The following is a 13115-nucleotide window of genomic DNA, read 5'->3' on the forward strand; positions in this document are numbered from 1 at the left end:
CACCCAGCTCAGTTCTGGGCCCTTGGTGACAGTCAGTAAACAATTGGAGGAATAAATGACCCTGGGATCTCTCTTACTCTTAAGTCTCCTACACAACCAGAATAGAGCCCAAAAGTAGTCTGAATGCATTTTTGGGGGGCTTTCAGGTCAGACAATCAAGAAATACTTATGGTTCATTGTGTAGTAGGCATTGGAAAACTGCACAGACTCCACTGACCCCCATCTCTATACACCTGGAGGGAGAGAGCTGGACGAATTCAATAAATCCAAGCATGTTCTATGAACCACCCTGACCTAATCAAACAACTGCATAGTGTACTCTCATTCACATGAATATACACTGTGGGATCAAGATATGCTTAGCCATAAAAAAATTATCAACAAATTTCAAAGGATTCAAATTATATGGAGTATACTGTCTGACCATGGAGGAATTAAATTAATAATCACTAAAGTAAGATAAAATATTTATAAATTAAACAACACACTTCTACATAACCTATGGGTCATAGAAAACACTCATAAGGAAAATAATATTTCTAGCTTAAAGATAATGAAACACAATATATCAAAATGTGTGAAATGCAGCAAAAGCAGGGCTTAGAGGAAAATGTATAGTTTTAAATGCTTACATTAGAATGTGTTTTTAAAATCAGTGATGTAAGCTTCTAAAGAAGCTAGGAAATGAAGAGTCAGTGAAACACAGGGTAAATAGAAGGAAGAAAAAGAGAAGACCAAAAATCAATGAAATGGAAAACAAAATAAAAAACAACAAAGCCCCCAAAAGCTGGCATTTTGAAAAGATGTAACCCCTAGCAAGACTGATCAAGAGAAAAAGAAAAAATGCAAGCTACCATTATCAGGCATGAAAGAGGGGGCATCACTACAGACCCTACAGACATTACAAGGATAATAAAGGAGAACAAACAATTTTTATACCAATGTTTGACAACTTACATGAAATGGACAAATTCCTTAAAAGCACAAGCATGCTAATTGTCTTAAAAGAAAATTACAAGATAATTCAGCAAGGGAATTTTTCTAAATCCAGGAAGATTTTCCTGAAGTGATACTTCAGCTGAGACCTGAATGAAAAGTGAGATTTGACCAGATTGATAGAACTGTGTCCCCGGCTGGGGACAGAGCATGTGCAAAGGCCCTGAGGTTGGAATGAGCTTTCTGTATCCCAAGAAAAAAGTCCACTCTGGTGGCCCTTTTTGGTGTTTGGTGAATATGGTCACCAAACTTGTCCTATCCTTGTATAAACTACCAGGTGGATCTGCTTTACTTGGACAGAAACATCTAGGGAGGCCAAAGCAAACCTTAGTAAGACAGACCTTTGGAAATTTCGGGGCTGTAAATGGGAGGCAGTTTATCCTGCAAATTCTACAGTTTCTTCAGTTGAGCTACTGTTGTCTTTCACCTAGCTAATGAAGCTCCTGAGGCTGTATTTTCTGCTGTGACTTCACGTTAGGAGCCCTCACATCTCACCAGGCATTGCACTTCATGCCAAGAGTTCTTCAGATGTAATGTCTGCTGCTCTTAGCTCCATTCTGCAGAGCAGCCAAGCCAAGGCTTCACAGAAGGACCATGTCTTGCCCCAGGGCACAGAGGGGAAGCCCCGCCCTACCAACCATGCCCTACCAACTTCCGCCCCACTCCTGTTTCAGCTTTGGCACTGGCTGGGCCCGGGTTTGCCTCTTGGGCATGGGTTTCCCAAGCAGCCCACAGTCCTGCCCTTTCTCACGCCCAGGAGTTCTGATCGGTGGGGAGAAAAAGAACAGCCCCTCCCCCGCCCCTCTGGTCCATTTGTCCCTCCCATCTGCAGAACTGTGGCCACCAAGGTGCAAAGAGGTGCCAGGGTCTGTCTGATGTGTGTCCCTGGAAGGGGTGTGGAAAGGAGCGAGGCCCTTTCGGCGCCCAAGTATGTGTGTGCAACTTCCTGCCGGTGAGGAAACACTCGGCTCAAATCAGCTCTGCTTCTCCTTTCCCTGCTCTGGCCCCGCAGGAGGAGGTGGCGGCAAGCCGTGGGCCGCGCTGGCCCCAGCCAGACTTCCCAGCCGAACTCGGGAGGAGCGATGCCCTGGACTGTCCTGCTCTTTGCAGCCGGTGAGCCCGCCGCCCGGCCCTGCTCCCCTGACCCCTGCCCACCGGGCCTGTGCCCTAGGGGTAGAAGGCAGTGAGGGGCTGCCCTCCTCAGGTGCTGGAGGAAGCTGAGCCCGGGCAGGCTGGCCCCAGGGCCTTGGAAAGGCCCCAGGGCTCTGGCTTTCTTTTATTGAGCTCCTCGTGGCCCCCATGTCAAGGGTATCAGGAACGCCACCCCGCTGGAGATGGTGGGGCCCACACCCCATGACTCAGCCCTGCATGGCCTCCTACCCCCGGGGTTGGGGCGGCAGGAGGCTCTGCTGCGGGGTAGAAGGGAGGCTAGGCAAGGTCTAGAGGCTGGACAAGGGAAGGCTCGTACCTACCACAACTGCACCACACACTCTGCTCAGGAGCCTGGGACAGTGGGGAGACACTGGTCTCTCCTGCGAGAAGCCGTACCCCAAGATCCACATTCCTCACTGCAGTCTGGGAACAAGATGGAACCCCTTTGCTTTGCCCCTCTTCTCTCTCATCCCTTCCAGCCACCTTGTCCTCCCTGAACCCTCCATGCCCTGCCCACCCTCCCAGCCTTTGCCCATGCTGTTCCCTCTACCTGGAATGCTTTCCCCCAGCTTTTCCTGTGCCACCTCTTCAGGGAAGCCCTCCACGGCCAGCCCAGCTAAGGCAGCCTTCCCATTGCCGTCCGGTGTGCCACGCAGCACCCCTCATGTCCCTGAGAACGCTGGCTCACTGAGGCTAGCGTCACTGTCTGTCCATCCATCTGTCTCATTTACTGCTCTGTGTCCAGCACCTAAAGGAGGCCCTGGTGCATAGTCAGTGCTGTCAATCAAAGTCATAAAGGAGTGTAATTGTGTTGCTGTGCAGCAGCCACTGCTGCTAACATCAGAAGAGTCAGTTGCAGTGACCCCTCACCATGTATTAGGTACTCGATCCCTTCAGCATGGCAGAGGGGTAGGTATGACTGGCCTCCAGTTGTACATAAAAACCAAGACCCAGAGAGGGTGGGCCACACACCCAAGGCCAAACAGCCAAGTCGGCCTCTGCTCTAACCGCCCACCCACCTGGCTCCCTTATTCTGCACTGCAGGCTCCTTGGCGATTCCAGCGCCGTCCATCCTGCTGATGCCCCCGTACCCCAGCAGCCCAGAGGACCCCATCCACATCGCCTGCATGGCCCCCAAGGGCTTTCCGGGAGCAAATTTCACACTGTACTGTGGGGGACAGATGGTCCAGCTCCTGCAGGCCCCCACAGACCAGCTCAGGGTCACCTTCAACCTGAGCAGTGGCAGGGATGCTCCAGGGGGCACATTCCGGTGCCAGTACAGGGTGCTGGGCGAGCACAGGCAGCCACAGCTGTCAGACCTCAGCGAGTCCGTGCAAGTCTCCTTCCTAGGTAAGCCCTCCCTGGGCCCTCATGGCCTGGGGTTCCACCTTCTCGCCTCTGTGTCTTTGCACAGCATCTTTGCAGGACCGGCCAGGCTTCTAACTTACCAGGACTCACTTGTTCTTGGTTAATCCTCACAGCCACCCTGTGAGGTGCGTACAGCGATTCTTCCCATTTTGCAGTTGAAGAAACTGAAGCAAAGAGGTTGAAGGGACCTGCTCAAGTCACACAGCTGGCAGGTGGCAGGTAGCACACCTGAGATTGCTCTGACCTCCAAAATTTAGGCAACAAAGCCTCACACACTGTCACACATCCCCTCCTGGCCACCAGATATTTTTGAGTGCCTACTGTGCCCCAGGCACTGTCCTAGGGGCTGCAGGATCGGGGACGGCTGAAACAGACAAGCTCCCAGCTGACATTCTGAGGGGATGGGGACAGACGCTAAACGAGGAGTCCACCAGTAGGGGGACAGGTGACGTGGCTGGGATGAAATACAGCCTGGTGACAGGTGTTGTTTTAAATATAGAGGACAGTGGCCAAGGCAGGCCTCTGACGTGGTGACATGTGAACAAAGACCTGCATGATGAGGAGCCGGCCATGTGGGTGTCTGGGGCAGAAGGGTGCCAGGCAGAGGCAAAAGCCTGTGCAAAGGCCCTGAGCTCAGAGCACACCTGGTGTGTTTGAGCAGCACGGAGGTGCCCCATTTGGCTGGAGCACAGTGAGCAAGGGTGAAAGAAGGGGGACGCGAGGGCGGGGAGGTGACGGGGAGGATGGTGCAGGGTCTGTGGCTGCAGAAGGGGCTTTGGCTTTTGGGCTGAGTGAGACGGGAGCCCTGGGAAGGCTGATGTCTTTCTGGGGTCGTGAGACAGGAGCTGCGTGTGGGCTCTGCGTCAAGGCAAGCGAGGCACGGAGGAGCCTCCCGGTGGTGTCTCTGCATCACCATCAGGCAGAACTTCCCAGTTGTAAGGAGGACTTTGTTGCTAGCAGAGCCTGCGGTGGGGATGACAGAACGGTCTCTGTGTCCTTGAGCCCCACTCTCAAAGGCCCCCTTCTCTCACCTTGGGCTGTGGGCTCAGAGTGGGGAGGTGACAGCATCCCTCCTGCCCCAGGGAATGAATAGACAAGGGCTAACAGTGTGAGAATCCCATGTGTGCATCTCTCCTTCCCCCTCCTGGCTTAGCTCCTGGTGACCATGGGGTTCAGGGCATCTCCTCCCAGCTCCCTGAGGGATCCCCTCTCTCTCCAGGGAGAGGCAGCTGACTCTTTGCAGAAAAGTAAACTCTTCGGTGGCTGACCTCTGCACGGGCCTGAGGGCCCACCGTGGGGCTGGGGTGGTTGCTGTCTGATTCCCTGGCACCCAGGCTGAAGCCAGCAGAACTCTTCAGGCTCCAAGTAACTGGAAACTTGACTAACAGATCTAAGCCTGAATCCAGGTGCTCGACCATGTGAGGAATCATTTGACCCTCTCAGTTCTGCTTTCTTCTGTGTCTTATTCTCAGGTGTCAAAATCATGCCCAAGAGCTCCAGATTTATAACTGGCCAGCTTTGTAATGCTGCTCAGAGGAGTAAACCTCTCTTCCTAATAGCCCGGGCGGAGTTCCAGAATTAGTTCCCATTGGCTCAGCTTGGGCCACATGCCCATCCCTGAACTAACCAATCACGATGGCCAGGGGGAGGAAATATGCTAATGGACCACTCAAGGTTTGCTAGATCCCGGGAGTCCAGCTATACCCAAGACAAATGGCTGAGGGGTTTGTGGAGAGGGCTGGCGCCCTAAAGGTAACCTGAAAGACCAACAGGTGTCCACTTTCTCTCTGTGCCCTGCAACTCCATGACCTGCCCACTCTCCTCCCATCTTCCTGCAGCGTCCACTTGGATCCTGGCCCTCTGCTTGAGCCTGGCTGGGGCCCTCCTCCTCATTGGGCTGGTGACTGTTGCTGTGGTGGTCAGGAAAGGTAACAGCAGAAAGAGAGAGCGTGACCACAGTGTGCAACCCCTGGAACGTGTGAATGCGTCACACTCCTCACACCCATATTTTAGCAGGACGGAAGCGTACTCCAAAACTTAACCATAAAGAACCCTCCAAAGTGGTGGGCAGGCAAAATCAGTATGTAGTTTTTAGTGGCAAAATACACATAACATAACATTTAACATTTTAACTCTTATTTAAATGTCCAGTCCAGTGACATTAAATACATTCACTTTCTTATGCAACCATCCCCACCGTCCATCTCCAGAACCTTCTCATCTACCCAAACTGAAACTCTGTCCCCCTGAAACACTAACGCCCCCGTCTCTCCCGTAACCCACGGCACCCACGGAAAGTAATGTTTTTTTTTATATGCTTGCTCCTTGTTTGAAGTTTTTACCAACACACATTTCTCATGTAATTGGGGGATAACATGATTGCAGTAGCTGTCCTGTTGAGCGGCCCACGTGCCAGGGCATAGGCAAGGCTGGGTCACAAATATATGCTGAGGTCTTTTGATTTCTTGGCTTTCTGCAACCGGGATGCAAGGAGAACCAAAATCTAATAAACGCTTGTTTATTTTTTGTTCCAGTTACAGTAAAAAGATTGCAGAAGAAAAGGTGAGATGGTCTCTGGAGACCCTCGGAGGGTGGTTTTGGGGAAATAGTCCCGGTGTGGGAGTTCCCTGATGGGTGTTAAGGACTCAAAGAGAGGCCGGGCTCTGGGAACAGAGGACACTTCCCTGGCCGGGTGGGCTCCACTCCAATTAGTGCCCTCTGGTGGGAGGACCTCTGAATAGGAACAGGGGCCATTTATGAGGTGCCTAGGGAATGCTGGGTGGTGTGCCAGAAGGTTCTGAGTCAGGAGCTCACAGTATCCTCACAGCAAGCAGCCCTGGAAAGCTGACGCTGCAGCCTCATCCTACAGATGAGACTTAGGCTCAGCGCTCAGTCACACAGGGAGCAAGTGGCTGGGTCTTCCTCACCGGCTGCCAGAAATAGTCATAATCCCCTAGAAATCCACAGTTGGGGGAGGCAAGTGGCACCCCCTAGGGGTGTGCAACGCCCAGCATGCAGCCCGTAGGCAGTGGCTCTGGTTCCTGAGTATCAGAATGTCCCAACTGGCACCTGCCTCAGTTTCTCCACTCTGCAAGCAGGGTGGACAGCCCCTGCTTGCTGCCTGGTGGCTGAGAGCTAGCTGCAGCCCTGGGGATGGAATCCTGGCTTCACCTGGCTGTGGGGTTCCTGCAGGAGAATTTCCACCAGTGGGGATTCAGGAAGGACACGAGGGTGGGTGGGAAGAGAAGGCCCAGTTCAGAGCCAGGGCTTCCTGCCTGAGACCAGCGACTATCTCTCTCCCCCAAATCCCTTTGCAGAGAGCGAGAATCCTGCTGGGCCCAGGTCGCCTTCACCAACACAGGTTCGTGTGTCCTTGCTCCTGTCGCCTGCCAAAGGTCACTGCCTCAACACGCTCTCAGGTCTCATCATTTGCTGCTGAACCTCGTCTGTGGCTGCTCACTTCCCTGAGGGTCAAGAACACACCCTTCCCCATTCCCCCCTCCGCCACCCTCTTTCCCTCCAGCTTTCACCTCTCACCTCTCATCCTCAGGCCTTTCATTCACTCTGCCCTCTGCCTGAAACATTCTTCCTCCTTGTGGTCTCAGTGGAAAGACCACCTCCTCCAGGAAGCCTTCCCTGACTCCCTAGAGAAGGTCTGTGCTTCCTGCTTACATGCCTCTTCTGACTCCTCAGTAGAAACACAAGTAATCATTGCCTGCTGTGTATGTGATATTCGCCTCTGCTGCTGGATGCCCAGCTCCACGGGGCACGGACTACACCTGGTTTGTCCCCTGGGGCACCTTAGACCCTTTCAGGGGCCCAGGCAACCCTGCCTGTGGTCCTAACATGTCGTTCTGCAGGCTTCCACCAGGGGGCGCGGGGCAACCAGGCTGTGACCTGCGATATTCAGAAGGGCCTTCAAGTGGAGAAACTCCCTTCTCTGTACTCCTTTCACTGTGACGCACATTTATTGAGTGCCTACTGTGTGCTAAGGTCTGGGGAGGTTCCCAGGGTGACCAAGACAGAGATGATCTCTGTCCACAAGCCCACACTCCAGTGGGGAAAGAGCTTATAGCAGGTCAGACCCTGTCTGGGGCTAAGAAGGAGGTCTCCAGAAGAAGTGATGTCTAAGCAGGAGTGGCTGGGTGAAGAGTGGATGATCCGAGGAGAGGTGTTCCGGAAAGTGGGAACTGAGATGCACCCATTTTCTGGAGGGCAGCCTTGCCCCTGAAGGAGGGTACTGAGCAGAAGAGGGTCATGGTTCAGTTTGCAGCCATGAATGGTTCACCCTGCAGAAGGGGCTGGAAGGGGGCAAAGAGGATGCTGGGAGATGGGCCGCACTCCCTTCCTGCTGGTTAATATTGAGGCTGTGGGCTTGGGGGCTGGGCCCAGAGAGGGTGATCAGCAGGGATTTTAAACTGGCCCCAGGTCTGATTTTCCTGACTTTTTCTGTTCCAGACATGTCCTTTGATAACTCCCTGTTTGCCATCTCAATGGTAAGTGGCTCCGTTTCTTGGTCCTGGTTTCCTGCTGACCAGCCCTGGGAAGGCGGGGGGCCACCACCAGGCTGGGTTGACCTGCTGTCTCTGAGCTTTGGAGGCCTGGGAAAAGCCCAGAAGCACTGAGCAAGGATTTGTTTGTGGGCTGAGAGTTGGCCTGAAAAATTGCAGGGAATTGGAGGCAGCCATGGTATCCACGCCTTCCTGTGACAGTGGGCAGGCCCTGGGGGTGCTTGCTGTCAGGGTTATGCTGTCTGTGCGGAATGATGACGGGACTCAGGCTGATCTGGTGGCTTCTTTGGGGTCATGGAGACTTGTAACAATCTAATATAAACTGTTGTCCCCTCCTGGTGTAAAGAAAAGCCTACGTTCGTGTCCAGTTTAAGGAACTTCAGCTTATATGTCCCAGCTATGTGTTTCTCTCTCAGTGGGGAGGGTCTCACCACCCCCACCACCGCTTAGCAAGGGGTGTTGCACCCCCAGATCATACAGAGTCCGGGCTCGGATTTGAGCCTGGGTCTATGGGACTTCTCTGCACAGCTCCATCTTGGGGTGGCGTTGGCCTTCGTACTTTATTATTTTCTTACTGAATTAGAGATATCTGAGCCATGGACACTTCGGATCAATGTTCAGCCAGCTCCTCTCCACAGAGAGGTCTGTGGTGCAGATGGCCCCACTGAAGGTGGCCTCAGAGGTCCCATCTGGACACATGGGTGCTTCGGGACTGTCATCAGGGAGCCTGGGGTGGAGCAGGTCTAGTTGGGGCACTATGATGGCAGAGAGGAGGATTGGGTTGGCTCAGCCCACCCTTCCTGGGCCTCTGGACAAGAACAGGACGAGGGCCTCACTCCCGTGGAGCTTCTCAGTTCCATGGGGGGAGGCAGACGATATCAGATGGGGCAGGGGTGACTGGGAAGCTCCCTTCCCACCTAGATGGAAGGTCCAGGAGGTCTTAGAGTCGCACAAGCAGGGAGCAGCCGTGGAAGGTCGATCCAGGCTCACGCCACCTTCTTGGCACGGCCCGGTGTAACAGGGGTGATGCAGCATGAGGACTCCAGGGGTCCCCACGGAGAGCTTTGACCTACCCCGAATGAGGTGGGAGTCACGGAGGGTTGGGAGCAGAGAAGCCAAGTGAATCAATTCAGGTGCTCGCCGTCGCCCTCTGGCGGCCTCAGGGAAAACATGCGGGGCTTGAGAGACCTGAGATGGGGGCCCCGGACAGAGGCGAATCGAGCTGGTCCACTTGCTAAGTGGTGAGTGGTTTGGTGTTGGCAACGGAGGCGGAAGCAGCAAACAGATGCAGGTCAGGTAGATCCAGGGACGGGAACCACAGCGCTGATTTTGGACTGGATGAATGGGCAGAGGGAGGAGGAGGCAGCATTCGGGAGGCCTGGGAAAGAGCAAGTTTGGAGGCACAAGAGGCTTGACCCCCTCACCCGTGGTGCCCAAGAGCAGATGGACGCTTGGGTCTGCAGTTACGGAGAATGGAGCAGGGCAGTTTAAACCGGCCACGGGGAAGGGGGGGCTTGGCCTCTGAGGTCTCAGCTCCAGAACAGATCCTGAGCAGTTACAAACTCGGGACCCAGGGCAAGTCCTAAAACTTCCCACAAGAAATCATGCTCTTCAAGGCACTAGCCAGATGATTTTTTTCCTTCTTCCTTTTTTAAAAAGACATTCAAGATGAAACACTGGAAAACAGAAAAACGAGGAGAAAAATAACTTACTTCTCAGTATCTTAGTCTTGGTGACTATATGAATATATTAAAGACATTTTTGCATATGAAATACAGCCATATGGTAAAATTATGTATAAAGTTTTCTTTTGTCACTAACCCCTCTCTACCTGCTGGTCTCCCCTTGACAAATACACAGATTACCCCCATTAGGAGCTCTTGCAAATATAAACAAAGATGAAAATAGCAATTCTGTAGCCTCACCCTTTTTAACACAAGTGATAGCATGTTATGTACATTGCTATCGCGGTCATTCTTTTACAGTAAGTTCTGGTGATCTTTCTGTTTTTATCATCATGGTAAAAAATATACAACATTAAGTTTACCATCTTAGCCGCTTTTAAGAGCATTATTCTGCAGCATGAAGCACATTCACATGCTGGGCAACCATCACTACCATCCATTCCAGAACTTTGTCTTGCAAAACTGAAACTCTGTCCCCATTAAACACGAACTCCCCCTCTCCCTCCCCACTCCCAGCCCCCGGCCCCCACCATCTACTTCATGTCTCTGTGGATTTGCCCATTCTGGACATTTCATGCAGAAATGATGCACACACTGTTCATCTTTTTGTGTCTGGCTTATTTCACTTAGCATGTCTTCAAGGATCATTCATGTTGTAACATGTCAGAGTTTCATTCTTTTTATGGCTGAATAGCACTCCATTGCATGGATACACCACATTTTGTTCATCCATTCATCGTTCATCTGTTGATGGACACTTGACTTGCTTCCACCTTTTGGCTGCTGTGAATAATGCTGCAGTGAACATGGGTGTGCAGTATCTGTGTGAGTCCCTGCTTTTAATTCTAGTTTCCTTTTGAAGCGTTAGAAAGCTGTTGGCTGAAATGAAAATGAAGCAGCTGACAGGTCTCCAGCTTGTACTGTGCTGAGGGTCTGATATTCACTTTTTAACAACCCATGTAGAGGTGGGGTGGAGGTTTTTCTTGTAACAAACAAGGACACTGAAGCTAGTTATGGGCATTACTGGGGTTGCCCATCTAGGGAGGTGCAGACTGGGAGTAGAAGTTTTAGCAAGTTCATGTCTGCTTGACTGGCATTTGGAGCAGGAACCTCCAAAGCAGAGGAGGTGGTAGGCTTTTGAGGAAGGTTTTGAGGGAGCCCAGAATGGAGGGGAGAAGGAGATAATAGTAATAGCTTTGTTCACATAACACTTAGTGCTTTGCTTAACACAGGCACTTTATCTGTTTAATTCCTTTATGCTTGGAAGGGGGGCAGTGCTAGCATTCTCTCCATTGTGGAAAAGGGGAAAGGGGAAACCGAGGCACAAGGGGATTAAGTCACTCAGCTGAGGTTCCACCACTTGGGTGAGATGGAGGTGGGATTTGAACCCAGGCTTGTGTGGTTCCATTTGTCAGAGAGGGAGGCAGGTGGACTGAAGGCAGGATCATGGCTCTGAAGCTGGGTGCATGTCTGTATGGGGCCATGGGGGTGAGCTGAGACCGATGGACCAGGGGAGTCGCAGGCTCAGAACACGGGCAAAGCCTAGATCCTGAAGCCCCGAATCATCTGCTTGTCTATTTTTCCTCTAAAGAAAATGTCAGAAGAAAACGCAGCCACCCTGGATGCTTGCTCCGGCTCTGCGGAGACACCTGGCCACGTGGGGCCCCGGAAGAGGCCCACCTCCACATCATCCTCGCCTGAGATCCCCGAGTTCAGCACTTTCCGGGCCTGCCAGTGAGGCTGAGGGTCGGGCGGCCTCCTCTCTGTCTGCACCACCTCCATTCAGCCCTCTCCCTTGAGCTGGCTGGGCCACGTGGGGCCTGAGGTCTCCCCAGCTACTTAGGGGGCTCTGGCTGCTGCTTTCTCAGGGAGTTGGAACAGAGGAATGAAGGGGACCCCTGGCCTTGCTTGGGACCTTTGCCCCAGAAGAGCAGGAGAGGGAGAGGGGCCACAGGCATTGGCCCGGAGCTGGAGGGAAGCAGGAAGCCTCTCTCTGGATTCCCAGCTTCTCGGACCACCAGGGCAGATGTTTAGCACCCCTTCTGGACCCCAGCTGGGCCATAAGAGGTCTGAGCCCCCAGCATACCTCTCAGTTTCCTCCACCGCCTGCCATTCCTGACTTGGCCAAGCCGACTGGGTTTTGGAGCACAGGGTACCCAGAGGTATGTTCTGTGTGTCTGCCCTGCTGACATGCCTAAGTTATTCATTACAACACGTGTTGAGCTGTTCCCAAGGCCTCTATGGAGTGTGATCCTTCAAGCCCAGGACCTGATACCTGGGGGGAGGGAGCAGTACCCCTCAAACGCATGCAGTCAAGGTGGTGGATGGGGAGGCCCATGGGGCTACAGGGAGGGTGACAGTGCCATGTGGAGTCCCTGCTGCAGTCCTTGCATTGGTGGGCACAGGAAGCAGAATAATGGGGGTAGGGGCAGAGGGACTTTGAGGAGGACGAACAGTAGATGAGGGGGTCCAGGGAAGGGTTGGCGCTGGATTTGATGGGAAGCTCCTTTGGATGCCCCCCCAAGAAAATGGGGCCCTGGAACAGTGGAGGGGGGATCTGGAAGGAAGATGGATGGGTGGGTGTGTGGAAGTAGGGGGACACTTGGTCCGGCTGTGCTGGACTCACTGGCCATCCATACCTGGGGTAAGGGAGAGTCACTGGGAAAGGAATAGTTTAATGGAGGGACCCAGAAGGAGGGTCCAGAAATTTTTTGTCGGGGAAGAGACGGCGAAAGGCCAGGATGGAGAAGGAGGGCATGGGGAAAGGAAACGGAGATGATGGGAAAGGGAAAGAATGGCTGAGGGCTGGAGGATTGGGCCTTTCTACCTGGCTCAGGTGGGCGCGGACGAACTGCTTTTCCAGCCAGGCGGGCTGGGGTGGGTGGGTGGGTGGCGCGGGGGGAGGAGGGGGGCGTGGCCATGACTTAGCCACTCCTCCACAATGCTGGGCGGGGCCTACAGGCATCAGACCCGCCCCTGCCGTTCTTCAGACAGAAAGGCTGCCTCACGAAGAGCGGCCGTCGGCGCGGGGCGGGGACAGGGGCGTGCCCACGCACTCGGCCTTGCTCCCGCCCTCTGGGCCTCCACGCCCGACTACTCAGCGCGGCTGTTCGAGCGGCTCCGGGCCGGGGGCGGGGCCCAGGTTAAGGGCGTGCCTGCGCGGCCTAGCCCCGCCCCCTGGTGCTCGGCCCGCCCCCGCCGTTCCTGGGTCCCCGAGCCACCTCACAAAGCGGCGACCGTTTGCGCGGGGCGGGCCACATCTCGGCGCCCTCCCTCCCCGCTCCCAGGGCCGCCGGCAGAGGGCGCTACGCCACGGGGCCGGGCCGCGGTAGCGGCGGCGGCGCGTGGCCGGCAGGCGGCGCTGCCCGGCTCGGCCTTAGCCTCGGCCTGCGCGGCGGCGGCA

The 13115-nt window shown here is 54.0% G+C and overlaps 1 protein-coding gene and 1 long non-coding RNA gene across 3 annotated transcripts; one reads left to right on the forward strand and one right to left on the reverse strand.

Moving 5' to 3' along the window:
- The first annotated feature begins 1752 nt into the window (after window positions 1-1752).
- On the forward strand, window positions 1753-11940 carry C13H19orf38 (chromosome 13 C19orf38 homolog). 2 transcript variants are annotated; one of them, XM_073220351.1, is made up of 8 exons: window positions 1753-1844; window positions 2009-2109; window positions 3193-3498; window positions 5355-5444; window positions 6051-6078; window positions 6834-6877; window positions 7975-8012; window positions 11304-11940. In XM_073220351.1, exons 2-8 carry the CDS (start codon window positions 2079-2081, stop codon window positions 11448-11450), a joined length of 684 nt encoding a protein of 227 aa, XP_073076452.1. In that variant the 5' UTR covers window positions 1753-1844; window positions 2009-2078; the 3' UTR covers window positions 11451-11940. The 2 variants fall into 2 exon arrangements, with proteins under 2 accessions (XP_073076452.1, XP_073076453.1); XM_073220352.1 differs by lacking the exons at window positions 1753-1844; window positions 5355-5444.
- LOC140845664 (uncharacterized) lies at window positions 2546-7181 on the reverse strand. The gene is made up of 3 exons (XR_012124499.1): window positions 7054-7181; window positions 3597-3680; window positions 2546-2925 (listed from the first exon to the last, which is right to left on the reverse strand). It is a non-coding gene; the product is annotated as an uncharacterized lncRNA (long non-coding RNA).
- Window positions 11941-13115: the final 1175 nt, after the last annotated feature.

Source organism: Manis javanica, chromosome 13 (genome assembly GCF_040802235.1).
Source record: "Manis javanica isolate MJ-LG chromosome 13, MJ_LKY, whole genome shotgun sequence".
In the NCBI taxonomy this organism is placed as follows: Eukaryota; Metazoa; Chordata; class Mammalia; order Pholidota; family Manidae; genus Manis; species Manis javanica.

Coding starts and splice junctions, on each gene's coding strand:
- C13H19orf38 (XM_073220351.1), top strand. CDS start 2,079: ATGCCCTGGACTGTCCTGCTCTTTGCAGCCG. Junction 3,499..5,354: donor CGTGCAAGTCTCCTTCCTAG/GTAAGCCCTCCC, acceptor ATCTTCCTGCAG/CGTCCACTTGGATCCTGGCC. Junction 6,079..6,833: donor AAAAGATTGCAGAAGAAAAG/GTGAGATGGTCT, acceptor ATCCCTTTGCAG/AGAGCGAGAATCCTGCTGGG.